This window comes from Polyodon spathula, chromosome 4, assembly GCF_017654505.1.
Source record: "Polyodon spathula isolate WHYD16114869_AA chromosome 4, ASM1765450v1, whole genome shotgun sequence".
Lineage (NCBI taxonomy): Eukaryota > Metazoa > Chordata > Actinopteri > Acipenseriformes > Polyodontidae > Polyodon > Polyodon spathula.
Genome location: NC_054537.1, coordinates 16236618 through 16249976, shown reverse-complemented (window position 1 = coordinate 16249976; position 13359 = coordinate 16236618). Strand labels below are relative to the sequence as shown.

General features: G+C 37.5%; 1 protein-coding gene across 1 annotated transcript in view; it reads right to left on the bottom strand.

The window, feature by feature from the left end:
* LOC121314223 (F-box/LRR-repeat protein 7-like) overlaps positions 1-13359 on the bottom strand; it is a 100870-nt gene that overhangs the window by 3006 nt on the left and 84505 nt on the right. The window contains exon 3 of the mRNA XM_041247250.1: positions 1766-2377. Coding sequence (XP_041103184.1) covers positions 1766-2377 — 612 coding nt within the window. The remainder of the gene's footprint in view (positions 1-1765; positions 2378-13359) is intronic.

The following is a 13359-nucleotide window of genomic DNA, read 5'->3' as shown; positions in this document are numbered from 1 at the left end:
TCACAATTGTTGAATTACTCAACATAAAACCCTGAATTACTCAACATAAAACCCACTTACCAAATTATGAAAATACCCCCCTGTCTGGCTCAGACCAGTCCATCCTTGCAAATGAATGAAGACCAGGACCAGGTACTGGCTCTCTGCATTGATATCTTGGATCAGGTTCAGTCTGAACTTCAATAAAACTGAGTTGCTCCTACAGCCTTTTGGCGGAGGATGCACTCTCTGTCATTCCATTTTGTGACACATTTACCCGCTCCGCCATTACATTAAGCTCACTGCTGCAGCGAACGCCAAGTGTTTGGTAGTCCTATGGACTTTTGTCCCCCATCTGTCTTTCCAAAGGTACAAAATAAATAAATAAATAAATAACTACTACTACTACTACTAATAATAATAATAATAATAACAAGGTGTTAATTTGTAAACAAACAAGTACCAGACCTTATAATTTAGGAGAGCATTTTTGTTTATTGACGTAATGTACTGATTGATTTCTCACTTGCATTTGGATTGGGGTTTCGTTTGTACCTTACATTCTGAAAGAATTGCCTGGAAACTGATATTTCTTTAGCATACTGTAGTGTAGTAAGTACCAGGTATTATGTTTTAAAAAATAAATATAAGTACAACACGTGTTTACTGTAACATGCATTTCTTTCAAAACTGAAAATATGAGACATACTCAAGTAAGGCCCTGTGTAAACTGCGATTTCACGGGCTGCATAGAAATCAGGAAATTAGCCCTATTAGTGATTTTTACAATACTCTTAAATAAAAATAAATGATTTCATAATTATTTGTATTTCATCAATCACATTAGCAAAACTGTGCAGTGATTATCTCAAGTGACTATATGCAATCTAGGCAGGAAATTAAGGTACTGCACACCGTAAACGAAAATGGATGTCTCTAAAAAGGCTAAAAATGTGTCTGCAGCAGATCACGTAAAGCAGTATCCAGAAGGAGTTTACACAGCGATGGAGGGAAGCTCTTCTGTATGTCCTGCGACGTTACTGTAAATCACTACCGAGAATCGGCTGTTGACAGGCATTTAGATTCAAGTATTCACTGAAAGAGAAAGGTGGAAATCCAGAGCAGTACCAAAAGTTACGCACATTCTGCAGACTGAGTGTAGCAAATGGTGGAGTGATTCCTTCATCAGCCCAGCTGAGACATGAATACTTACCTAAAGTTGCCAAGGATCACAAGCAGGAGATTATAGAATTGGTAAAACAGACGGTTGCTTGTCAATGGTCACTGATGTGTCAACTCATGCCTAAAATCAGTATGGGTTAAACATTGTACTTGTTTTGCAAGACCTAAATGGATAACATGCATCTGACATACTAGAACTGAAAGCTGTCTTTGCAGATACACTTTACCTACAGGCTGTTATTACAACACTGTTTCACAAGCTATTGTAAAGTGCTTAAGTAACTTTGACGTTGATGTTGATGATGTCAATGCATTTCTCTCTATATTTGATGTTTAAAACACATTCCGTGAAATATGACACTTTACCTGTGACACTGACGTGAATTTTAAAGAAAATTTCCATGATTTTCACAGGGCCTTATACATAACAAATGGAAGTGCCCAACAGGCAAGTCTCATAACATTTTGTTAACTGCTACTGAGGTGGAATTTAGAAGCCCTAAACCCTTCCTTTGTTAAATCCAACCAAAGACTCCACAATGCACAAAAATCCCCCAAAAACATTAAAACATTTTGGAACATTTTAAAACACAAAAATAAATACCTGAAACATCCAGATACTCCAAGTTAGGGCATCGCGAAACAATATTAAAGACTGCCTCATTGGATATGTTATGACAGCCAGACACCTCCAGCCTCCTCAGTTCAGGACAGCACTGTGCAATGGTGTAGAGTCCTCTATCAGTGAGCCGCCGGCAGCCAGTAACAATAACAGTCTCCAACATAAGGCACACGTTTGGTGTGTCTTGACACAGTCTTCGAGTTAGCACCCTCAGGGCCCGGTCCACATGGACTGTGTCCCCTGTCAGGCGAATAGTCCTCCACAGCCTGGGGTCCCATGTCAGGTTGTACCAGCGGCAGCATACCCGAGCGCAACGGCAGAGCTGATTGGTGGGCAGATGGGAGAAGATCTGGAGGAAAGCTTGATCTGGAAGAATGTCAATTGGGGCCTGCTCCTTCTGCATCCTAGCGGTTGGCTTGAGGTGGGGGCGGGACAGGCATGTGATGGGCGGAGCATGGACCATGGCGACCGTCTCCCCGGTGACAGAGGATGAGGAAGTAGAGGAGGCTTTTCCATTTATGAAGGCCTGTGAGCTTGGCGGACATATCAGTGCAGGGCTGGGAGTGCTCAGGGTCCGTATGCTCAAGTCGGAGTCTACAAAACACAAATCAGGGCAAACAGCTGATTAAATAATTCAGTAAAAACAAAAGTTTCACAAGCACTTTTCACTTGAGCAGCTGTTCCCCATTTTGGGTGCTGTCTGTGTAAAAGGCATTGCTTTGTAAAGGCTCTCAGAATAGGCCTGTGTTCAAGAAGGTCTAAGGTTGGATTGTCTGAAGACTGAACTGTTCCCTGTTCCCAAAAGGACGATCCCTCCAAAAGTATCCTGAGGAATGATTGCTGGAAAATGTCAGGAAATATCACCTTGTTAATCACAACATTTAAAAAAAAACCAAAAAACAAAACAGAACTTTTTTTTTAATGGAAAATCTAAGTGATAACATTTTTAAAATGTTTTTTTTTAATTGGAACACATAGCGGGTAGCAAGATGGGTGAACTTCTGAGCTAACAAACTGAAAAGTTCTGGGCAAGGAGCCTATAAGACCTTGGAAGATGTTCTGACATATATTGCACCAGTCATATTTCAAACTGTCACACGGATTGTACAGAGCTCTGGTTTGACTTTGTCTTGCCGAGAGGCTTTGGTCTTCTTATCTTTGGGCCTCAACTGGATGAAGATCAGTCATATCTGAGTAACACAAAGGATGTAGTCTGCAGTGTATCATTTATATTCTGAATGGGAATGTTACCTACAAGAACTAGGCCTTTAAATATCTCCACATATGGTAGGAAACATAAAGAACAGCAGAATGAACAAAAAAAAAAAAGACAATTTGAAGGAACTTCTTAAAAAAAATAGCTATTTGTAATTCTATCCAGAATTAGTCTGCAGAGTGAAAGTCCTCCCTTGAGGAAATAAGCAACTGTTTTTGGTTACACCTCCGAAAGCTGGCAGCTTTTAGTTGCCTTATTTGTGCCCTCTCTATTCAAATAATAATGCAGTGTTTTTTGTGTGTTTGTTTTATAAAACACTGCCATTTTAATTTAGTCTACCAGCTGATTTTCTATTTAACAGTTGCCTAGTTCCACCCTCACCTCTGTGTAATATAGAATAAACAATTTGACAAACAAATACATTGCCAGACCATTTTCTTTAATACTAACTATGTGTAGCCATTGGAAATTAATCAACTAGCAGTACATTCTGACATCTAAATGATTGATTGAGTATCTAAAACAAGGTGCCACTGTATCCTGTAGTGACAGTTACTTATAATATCAATGTTAAAAGATGCTGTAGCAGTGATGCAACTGAAACATCATATTAATTGAGGAGTTGGTTCATTTTCACGGCTGCTTATAAAATAGAAAGCAGAATAGAAATGTATTTATAATTTTGAGTCACAAACATTTTACTTTACTGAGCCATGTTAATTCTTGTGGTTGCTTTTATTATAGCATGGAAACACATAAAGAAATCATATGATATTTTATTTCATTCAAGATTCCTTTTTATATTGCAGAAATATGAATGCTATATGCATTCTATTTTGTTATAATTTAAAGATGTTTGGTATTGAATTGTGTTATTGTAACACCATATTAAAATACACATAAAAATATGATTAATACAAATCTTCATAGGCAGACCAAGTATGTTCAAAAATACATTTCCCACCTTTGCAGTGCAAAACTTAGGGCAATGTCTTTCATAAAAAGGTAATAGATATGACATACATCATACATGATCTACAAACACTTTCCCAGAATAACACATTTAATTATCAAAATACAGCATGTTGGAAAAATTATTCATAAACAGGCCTTATTTAATTCTAATTGCTCAATGTATTATATTGAATTTACAATCAATTACTTTCTCTCTCCATATACGATACCTGCTCCTCAGACCTGACATTCAGCATACTCTTAGGTCTATAAACTAGACATCTGCCAAATATTTACATGCTTTACCTGAGCCCTGAGAACAAAGTAACCTCTAGGCTTTGAAACAGACTGGAGAATGGGATGGCAGGCTTCAGCAATATCACCCTACCATACCTTCTTTTAGGCACCGTCTGCTGTACTGGTAGGATGTTTTTTCCCCTCCACATTCTGTGTGTCAGAGGTCAGTATAACCCCAATGGTGCGTTAACCTCTTTCTAGTGTGGCATATGGGGATAGTTTTGTGATGTGTGCTGAGAAGGCAGAGTTTTAGTTTTAAGAATACAGATTGGCCACCTAAGCCACAATCTCCAGCATCTATGCAGCTTAATTCAAAACACAAAATAGATGACTTTGCCAGCACTGTGTTAATGTTAAGATAACTACATGCTATTGCATTTACAGAATGGGGAACTACTGGCATGGGCTTGATTAAATGCTGGAACAAAAGGCTAACTGCCAGACTGTCTAACGTGAGTGAGATGTTAATCAGATTTTAGGATTGCTTTGCTTTGGAAAACCGAAATACAGACCACAATAGTTATGTATTTAATAATTTTATTTACTAACATAGAAATGTCTGGAAAATGACATGGCCTGCTCTAAAGTTTGATTAGTTGGGATTGTGTGTTTACCAAAATAGGTTCCTTGGTTAATGAGTAAGGAGTTTTTGTTGTTTTTTGCTGTGTTTTTGCACATAACTAGTGGTTTGTCTTTTGCATTGGCATAAGGGTTAAAATATTCAATATTGTATTTAATCAATTATCATGTCATTGTTGCCATTGACTCGGGTTTATGATAACAGCTAACAGAGTGACAAACCTATTCAGAAAAAAAATTCCAAATATAGTTACATCATTTCTTAAAACAAAAATACTACATAAATTGATTATGGAATCAAGTTCATCAGTAGCAGTGTTTTTGAGCTCTCCTGTGTCGGATCTTTTTCCTTCTTTAATGTTGCTTCACTCTGACCTACAGTATTAATATGCTGTTGCCATGTTGACATTAGTATAGGGGCGTTGTGACCCCAAATCAATGATCTGTCTAAGTAGTACAAATAACCTTGCTAAGTGTTTTTTTGATGGCACCTTCTGAAAACTCTAAATTCATACAATTAATTCAGCCATTTACTACCGCATTTTAAACTGATGCGATTTTGGATGGTCTTCTTGTTTATGACATTGGACAGGAGCTACTGGAAACTTGACCCTGACACTTTTATCCCCAACTCCTACTGGCCTCTAGATAGCCTTTACTTGTGTGCTGGTCAAGTGGAATCATTATCCTTAGATACGAAGTGCACAGGAAAGGAACACTCCCATTTTCAGCATGAGCACATGTTCTTCCAGTAAAAGGACACACGCAAGAATCTACAGTCAGACCAAATCCATTTCCTGTTTCCAGGGTTAAAACGAAAATCATACGTCAACCAGTCTTTTTCTGTGCCTCTTTGTGACCTGAATTCCTTGACAGTGATGCTGCAGCATGACATCAATATTATATGAATGTCAGGTTATCTGCATACTGCATGTAAAGATCTGGTAATTGGATTGAGCTGCTCAGTGCACAATCAAGAGTAAGTCTGTCTGCTAGAACAGGAGACTTGTCTTGACCTTCTTGATATAAGATGCTGTTCGTGCAAACTTTATTCCAAAACTATGCTTCAGGCAGTTGATGAGCTAGAAATGGCTCACATCGTAACTTGTTACCTCTTTAACAGAGCCATCACATCATCAACCAACATCTGTTCCAACTGTCAGAAGCTTAAAAACAACTTTATCTCCCACTATTACCATGACAGCAAATAAAACAGCCCTCTCACACCTCATTACACTTAAAGCTTGAGTTATCCTTGAACAATTCTAAAAACGATCAAAGCTACATTTACAAGTGTTTGTAGTAGAGAGTTTTACAGCACAACCAGGGGCGTAACTAGTCTACATCAACACAGATACAAAATGTTCTACCATCAGTATTTTATCATTAGTCTCTAATTACAGTTGTATGCCAGCAATTCATAAAAGATAAAAAAAAGATACAAATACATATATTGTCAAGTGTTAGTCTTGTTAAATATTGTTTTGCTGTTGTAATAATACAGTGTTTCAACTTTAAACATCCCTCCCTCCTTCTCTTTATCCTACCCTTGGAGCTTATTTAAACTAGTAAACAACTGACACTCATGCATGCAGCTCCCTGACCTTAAAACACAAATTCAGTAAACTTTTAAAAATGAGCCACAAAACAATCCAAAACTACTTTATCTAACCAGTTTTACAGCCAAACTCTATACCTGATACTTGTAGAGACTTGCCAAAAAAAATCAATATATTTCAATCTCACTGGAATTCATAAAAGTGACATTTTAAGTGTAAATGTCCAACAGCAACTTAGGCAAATACCCATAATAAAACTTGGCGTAGATCATAGAAAGCAGCTTAAAACCAAACGTGAAGTCTATGCTGCAAAGCATTTCCCTTGAGATCAAAATATCACCACAATATCAGAGGTAAGCTCACCACCAGTTTTTGTCCTAGGTGTTGCAGCAAATGCTGGAAATAAAAAGTATGTCTCACAAATGGTTTCTGATATATAAGCAGAAACTTGTGGAAAACAGCTGTACCATATATGAAACCAATGTTAAAGTCTTTTCAAGTAGCACAAAATCACATCACGTGGTGACAGGTGAATTTCAGCCCAGGTGAGATATGTAAAACCTGCTGTGCAAACAGACCTTGTGCTTAAGAGTTTTGACTTGAAATGGATTTATTTAATTGCAGTCGATATACATTCTGATGTACAGAATATACCTCTTCCAAATTAAGCATTTTAAAGAGGATTAAGATAGTGTATAAAAGGTCACTATAAGGGTAAGTATTAGATGGAAAAAATAATAATAATGTACTACTTTTTTGCATTCACTTTATCTCCTGGTACTCATTTAAAATAAAATAAAATTAACTGTTTTGTGTGTGAACAACACACTAGTACCCTGCAGTGTATAAATCTGTTTCATTCTTTGCCTCAGCAATTTACAAAACATATTAATTCCCTTAGTGTTAGAACTGTTGATCAGTGTGGTATAACAAATACGGTAAGCTTCACAAAAAACAATTTCAATAACCATACAAAAATAATCCTGTTTATTTCTCATATTCCTGGGCATTTATTCCAACTCACTGTGCCAAAGTTATGTTACTACTTTTATTATAACTCTCCCATTTAATTCAGGACATTGTGGTGGTTCTGCCTAATTCATTTGAAACCACAGGCAGTGTTTTGCATTTCTTTCCCTCTGATTAAACTTTTCCATCTCCCCTTCACCATACTTGGTAGAGTAGGTGTCCCAAAGAGACAAATACTTTTGATGGTGACTATTTTTATATCTATTCTTTTGTAGAGCAACTCCCACTCCCAATGTTTTAGTCCTCTGCACTGTACATGCTAAAAGATAGTCTTGCATTTCTGTCATTTGTGGCACCCATCACATCTCCAAAAGCATAATCGGGGCTGGGCATAAAATATTTGTAGACACACATGTAAAAAAAACAAAAAACAAAAAAAAAAGCAAACAACTTCCAAATCATGACAGCTTTGGTTACCTGATATGTCTGATGTAAATTAACTTGAAAATGATGTGCAGGTAGGAGGCTGTCCTCGTTCCTTATTTATTTATCTGGATCGCCTCTGGATTTATATCCATGTACTGTATGATTTTACCCCATTTTAACTAAGAAAATCTAAACCTACAGAATAGCATACAATCTCTGCCCACCCAGTCCAGAAATGCATGTGTTACAACCAGACAGGGATGGAACCAGCAACAGCTAGACCAATAGAACCTGTGCATACTACACAATTGCTAGGGGTGGGGGGTCTTGTAATAAAACGTTTTCACCCTGAAATGAGTTAAAGCCAGGACCTCAAACACATGCAATGTACACATCCCATGCAGCAAACTGGCAGAAGACTCCCTGACTCAACAGACAGTGATCCCCCTGTCCCAGCAATGTAATGTCATATGTCTCACGTTGGCAACCAAAGCCTAATGAAAACTGTCCAGTTCCGAGAAAAGAGCTCAGAAAACCAAGAGACACTTGAGTCTGCCTCAGGCACAGTAATTGTGAGATGTCAAGTTAGGGTTCTCCAAATTAGTAAGCAAAGCAATACAAACCATACTTGTCGCCATTCCAAACATGGACTTGGAATGCTGTCAAAAGTATTGCATGGTTCTGCATGTGGGAACTTTAAGGAATCTTCAGATCAGCAGCTTGGCTCAATATAAATTGGAGATTACTCTCCATTGTCTTTGGGACTCCAGGGGTTGGGGAGGTGGGATCTGGCTTAGACTGTTTCTCTTCACCGCTCTGCGGCGACCCCTACAGGCCAGGTGCCGAGTGAGCTTGGGGGCATTGATTTGCTAGTCTTTGTCCTCCAGAGGCTGATAGCCTGCGGACACCTGCTCTCGAGTTCCTGGGTGTAAAAAGACGCCAATTGGCCCAAGAAATAATAATAACACTGTGTAACAATTTTTTTTTTTTTTTTGTTCCTGGGTAGTAAGTGTTATTTCCTAATTGCTTATGCCTCAAAAGTATAGAAAATGGCTATTATTCCCCACAGACTTTGCTTTTGTGACCAGGACAGTGATATTTCAAAATATCACTATTTCCAATGGGAAAACGGGTAAATGTGTGTCTTCGTAGAAAAATGTGGGTCCCCCACAGACTCTCGTTTTGTTGAACCAGGATAGTCGGAGATCAAAATATCTCGGTTTTCCACTACCGAAAGAATTAAAAGGGGGTACGTCTTGGTACGTTTTAAAACTGATCTGTAAGGTTCAGGTGTCCAAGCTATCTTTACCGCTGTTCAATACCAACATAACGAAACGAATGATTAAGCCCCTGGGATTGAACTGTAGAGTTGTTAATGACACGGACTCCCGCCGTCCCCCGCCTTAGTCCCACAGAGAACCCAAAAGACTCGAGAAAAGAGTCTTGACCTTTGTAAAATTAATCTGAAACCACGGTTGTCACTCTGTATACCGTAATGTAACGACACTGTCCCCCTAGTCCCCCTGTACAGACGAACTGGACTGCTCCTCTTAATCGACTTATCTGACTCCCTGTGCTAGAGCGTTGAAGACCCAACATTTTTCTTCGTTTCTGTGGGTAATGCAAACTGTCTGAGGACACCTGCTCTCGAGTTCCTGGGTGTAAAAAGACGCAAAGACACACATTTACCCGTTTTCGCATTGGAAATAGTGATATTTTGAAATATCACTGTCCTGGTCACAAAAGCAAAGTTTGTGGGGAATAATAGCCGTTTTCTATACTTTTGAGGCATAAGCAATTAGGAAATAACACTTACTACCCAGGAACAAAAATTGTGTTACATAGTGTAATAATAATAATAATAATAATAATAATAATAATAATAATTGGGCATTCCAAATTGGGAAAAAATCGGGGATAAAATAATTGGAGATTCTAAATTAAAAAAAAAAAAAAAAAAAAAAAAAAAAGTTATAAAATGTTTAATTTTCAACAACAGGCCTCAAACTTCCAAAAGCTTGGACAATGGTTCACCTTTGAGTACCAGCCTCTGGAAGTTAACCATTAAAAAAATCTAATTCATGTTTACTATAATGTGGGCTTGTTTCATATATGAAAATGTGAGGACTAAGAAATTAGGGCTCTAGATATTAGATAAGATTTGCTGGAATTGTTTTATCAGCACCATGCATTGTGCTCAGACACCTACTGTAAAAAATAAGACCAGAATATACTGGATAGCAACAGACTACTACATACACTGATAAAGAAGAAAGGCCTGTATTAAGCCTGTTTAATACCACTCTAAATCAGAAAGAGACTGTAAGCTGCTGCCAGTCCACAGGATTGAACTGAAAACTGTGCTATCTTACAAACACAGCTGCATAAGGATAGTTTATCCTTGGTTTGTAGGATAGTGTTAATAGGGAACCATAGGCAAATTAAGTATGTTCACATAACACTTACCTATGTGCCTACCATTACCACAAAGAGTTGATTAGTACCATTCCAAATATATTGCTTTAGGTATTGCTATTAAATTCCTCCATAAATTTTTGCCAGGATTCAACAAATATTTATTACAGTTTTATCAGATATTTTGGCTTGCATTTAGGTTTAATCCATAACCACTTTTTCTAGATCTTTGCTTTGTGATAAACATAAGTTTCATGAGTAGGGGAACAGCTTGAAGCCAGGATGGCCATCCTTTGCGCAGCCACATGTTTTTTTAATAAAGTAATTGGTTTGGTGTGGTGTCTTTCTAGAGAGGCTCATTGTCTGCACAATCAGCAGAGAATGCTAGGCATGCAGCTCCTGGTTGGCTGATCAACCAGTCAATTAGCCATCCTGACACAAGTAAGTAGAATCCAAAAAAAGTAGAACTAAACTCCTCAATACCCTGCATGCTAAGCTAGCTGACTGCATGCTAAGCTAGCTCTGTAATTTGCCATTTACACTTACACTTACAAAATGACAGAGTATACAGTAGCAAGTGAAAACAGATCTGTTTTACAGCTGTCAGTAGTGGCGCCTTGAATAGAAGTACTGTTGGTTTCTTTACTGTCTGTCGTCAATATAACACAACAAACTGTACAATTAATGGACTCTGATGTGGGCAATGTGAGAAGAGGAGGAGAGACTGGTTAGACAGTTGTTTCTAAAACAACAAGATTCGCAGATATTTCATTCTCTGAAATAACACAAAAAGTATGCCTGCGAATCATTTTATATTGCCGCTAGTTTGGAATTTTGATGTAAGGACAAACTTGTTTTGTTGCTTGTACAGCATGACGATAACGATTCCACACATAGGGAAAGCCCTGTAATAATTAAATACTAAACATAATTTATACCCTGTCAAGTACTGTAAATACATTTTAACTTTCAGCCTTAAAATTAAAAATGTAGCAATTACAAACCACTAAAAATACCTTATTTGAAGTGACAAAGTTAGCGTGAGTTTGTATAAATTTGATTTTTTTCTGTTGGCTACCGGTACTTTAAATTCTGTGAGGGAGCGCAGTGATTCTGAATATGTGACAAGGCCATCCAATATACGGACAGCTGGAACCTTGCTCGACCAATCACATTGCTTGTTTCACGTTCCATTGCCAGCCTTGGATTTTGGCATATATACATATTAGGGGTGGGCAACGATATGAAAATTGTATATCAATATCAATAATATCCAAAACATAAAAAGCAATAATTTACTTTAACATGGTGGTACTTTGCTTCACAATATCCATGGAGAAAAACAAGGTCTTGTTACATTGTTTTACTATTCCATCATCAGCCACCTCAAAAGTGAAATATTTCTATTCCTCACTGCACACAGACTTTCTAGCCAATCTGGAATTAATTGAATCTTCAGCTGCTGCGTGTAAATGCTGCCGCCTTCACGACAACTCTAAAGTACTGTAGTAAGCACAGTGTTATTTTGAGATGTGTTTTGATGTTTTAAAAATGCACCTCATTTATAACACCAAAAGTTTACATTTTAAAAATACATTAATAATAGTGTAAGTAATCACACAGAGAAAATGCAATGAACATAATATTATGTAGTTATATTAAACCAGTAGTCAAAAATCAATAGAATGTTCAGAATGTAAAAGAGCCCTGTCACAAAGATGGCTGGAGTGGGGGACGTCAGACCAGAAACAGGAACCAGGAAATAAACAAAGAGAGGCAGAGTTTGGTGAAGCTGAGCGAATGGTCTCGCTCAGCATTTAATAATGAACAGATGGACAGAAAATAAAAGGTTGCAAGACAAACAAAAACACAGGACACGGCACATTCGCCAATTTAAAGAGACAAACAAAACAGACTAACACTAAGCAAACACGGTGAGCTGATATTTTTAACTACTATTAGTATTATTACTATTATTACCTCCGTCTCCAATCCTGTTCTCCACTCCCGAACACACAACCCCGAGTGAGTGAAAACATGCTGCTTTTATGCAGCTGTACCGAGACTCGATTGCTAATCAATCATTCAACTGGAGTCGCGGTACAACGCACGTGAATTAATAAAGTGCAATTCCCCGTGCTCACATATTATTACATTTTACTTGCATGTGAAGTGCTGTGCAATCCTCGTGCCTAAATACAAATATACATTTTAAACACTCGTGTTACACAGACCCGTTTATATCCCGTGTACCAATGACTAAACACCAACATTAACACACAACAAAATACACACAGGGCCGGGCACTTTGCCACAAGCCCTTATAATTGTTTCCCACAGTAAAAGCATGGCAACGTGTATTATGCACACGATAAAGCATATGCAATGTTATAAAGCCCAGAGCTAAGTTATAGTACATTGAAAAGCATGACAAACCATGTTATAGGCATGGTATAAGAATGGGAAAACTGCAAAATCACTGCGGTAAACATTTAAAAGGGAGCGCATGATTTTCAGGCATTCATCCAATCTGACAAAAATATGAAGAGGTACTTTAATCTACATAAAAGGATGAAGACAATAACCATCCCACCAAGTGGCAAAACTAATGGTTGAATAAATCTGGTTAATTGAAAGGGATTGGATCAACAAAGAAGCAAGTATTTCATCAAGATGTCCTTAAGAAGTAAGAATTACCAGGAAAAGGGGCTTTCACAAGAAAATGAATGATCATGCAAGGATGGGGTTCAGATTTCATATTTAGACCAGCAAAATGTAAATCTTCCACTACATACTTAACTAATTATTTATTTAATCTATTGCCTAAATACAATCAAGATAAAGATTTGTAAAGTCCACAGATGTACAAAAGTGTATTTGTTTATAGGATCTGCATTATACTATAAATGCAATTCCAACATACACTTATTCTATCATCTGATTCATATAAGTTCCTCTCAGAGGAATGCTTAAATATACTAAAATAAACCAGTACTGCTTAAATATACTAAAATATAAACTGTACTAGAACACATTTTGTACAAGGGGAATAAGTCTTTAGGGTTCTCCTGTTCGTTCACCACTTACAGTAATGGCTGAGGAGATTCAAATTCAAATCAAAGCCTAACTCAGTTAAAGTTGGTTACAAACCTAGGTCATTT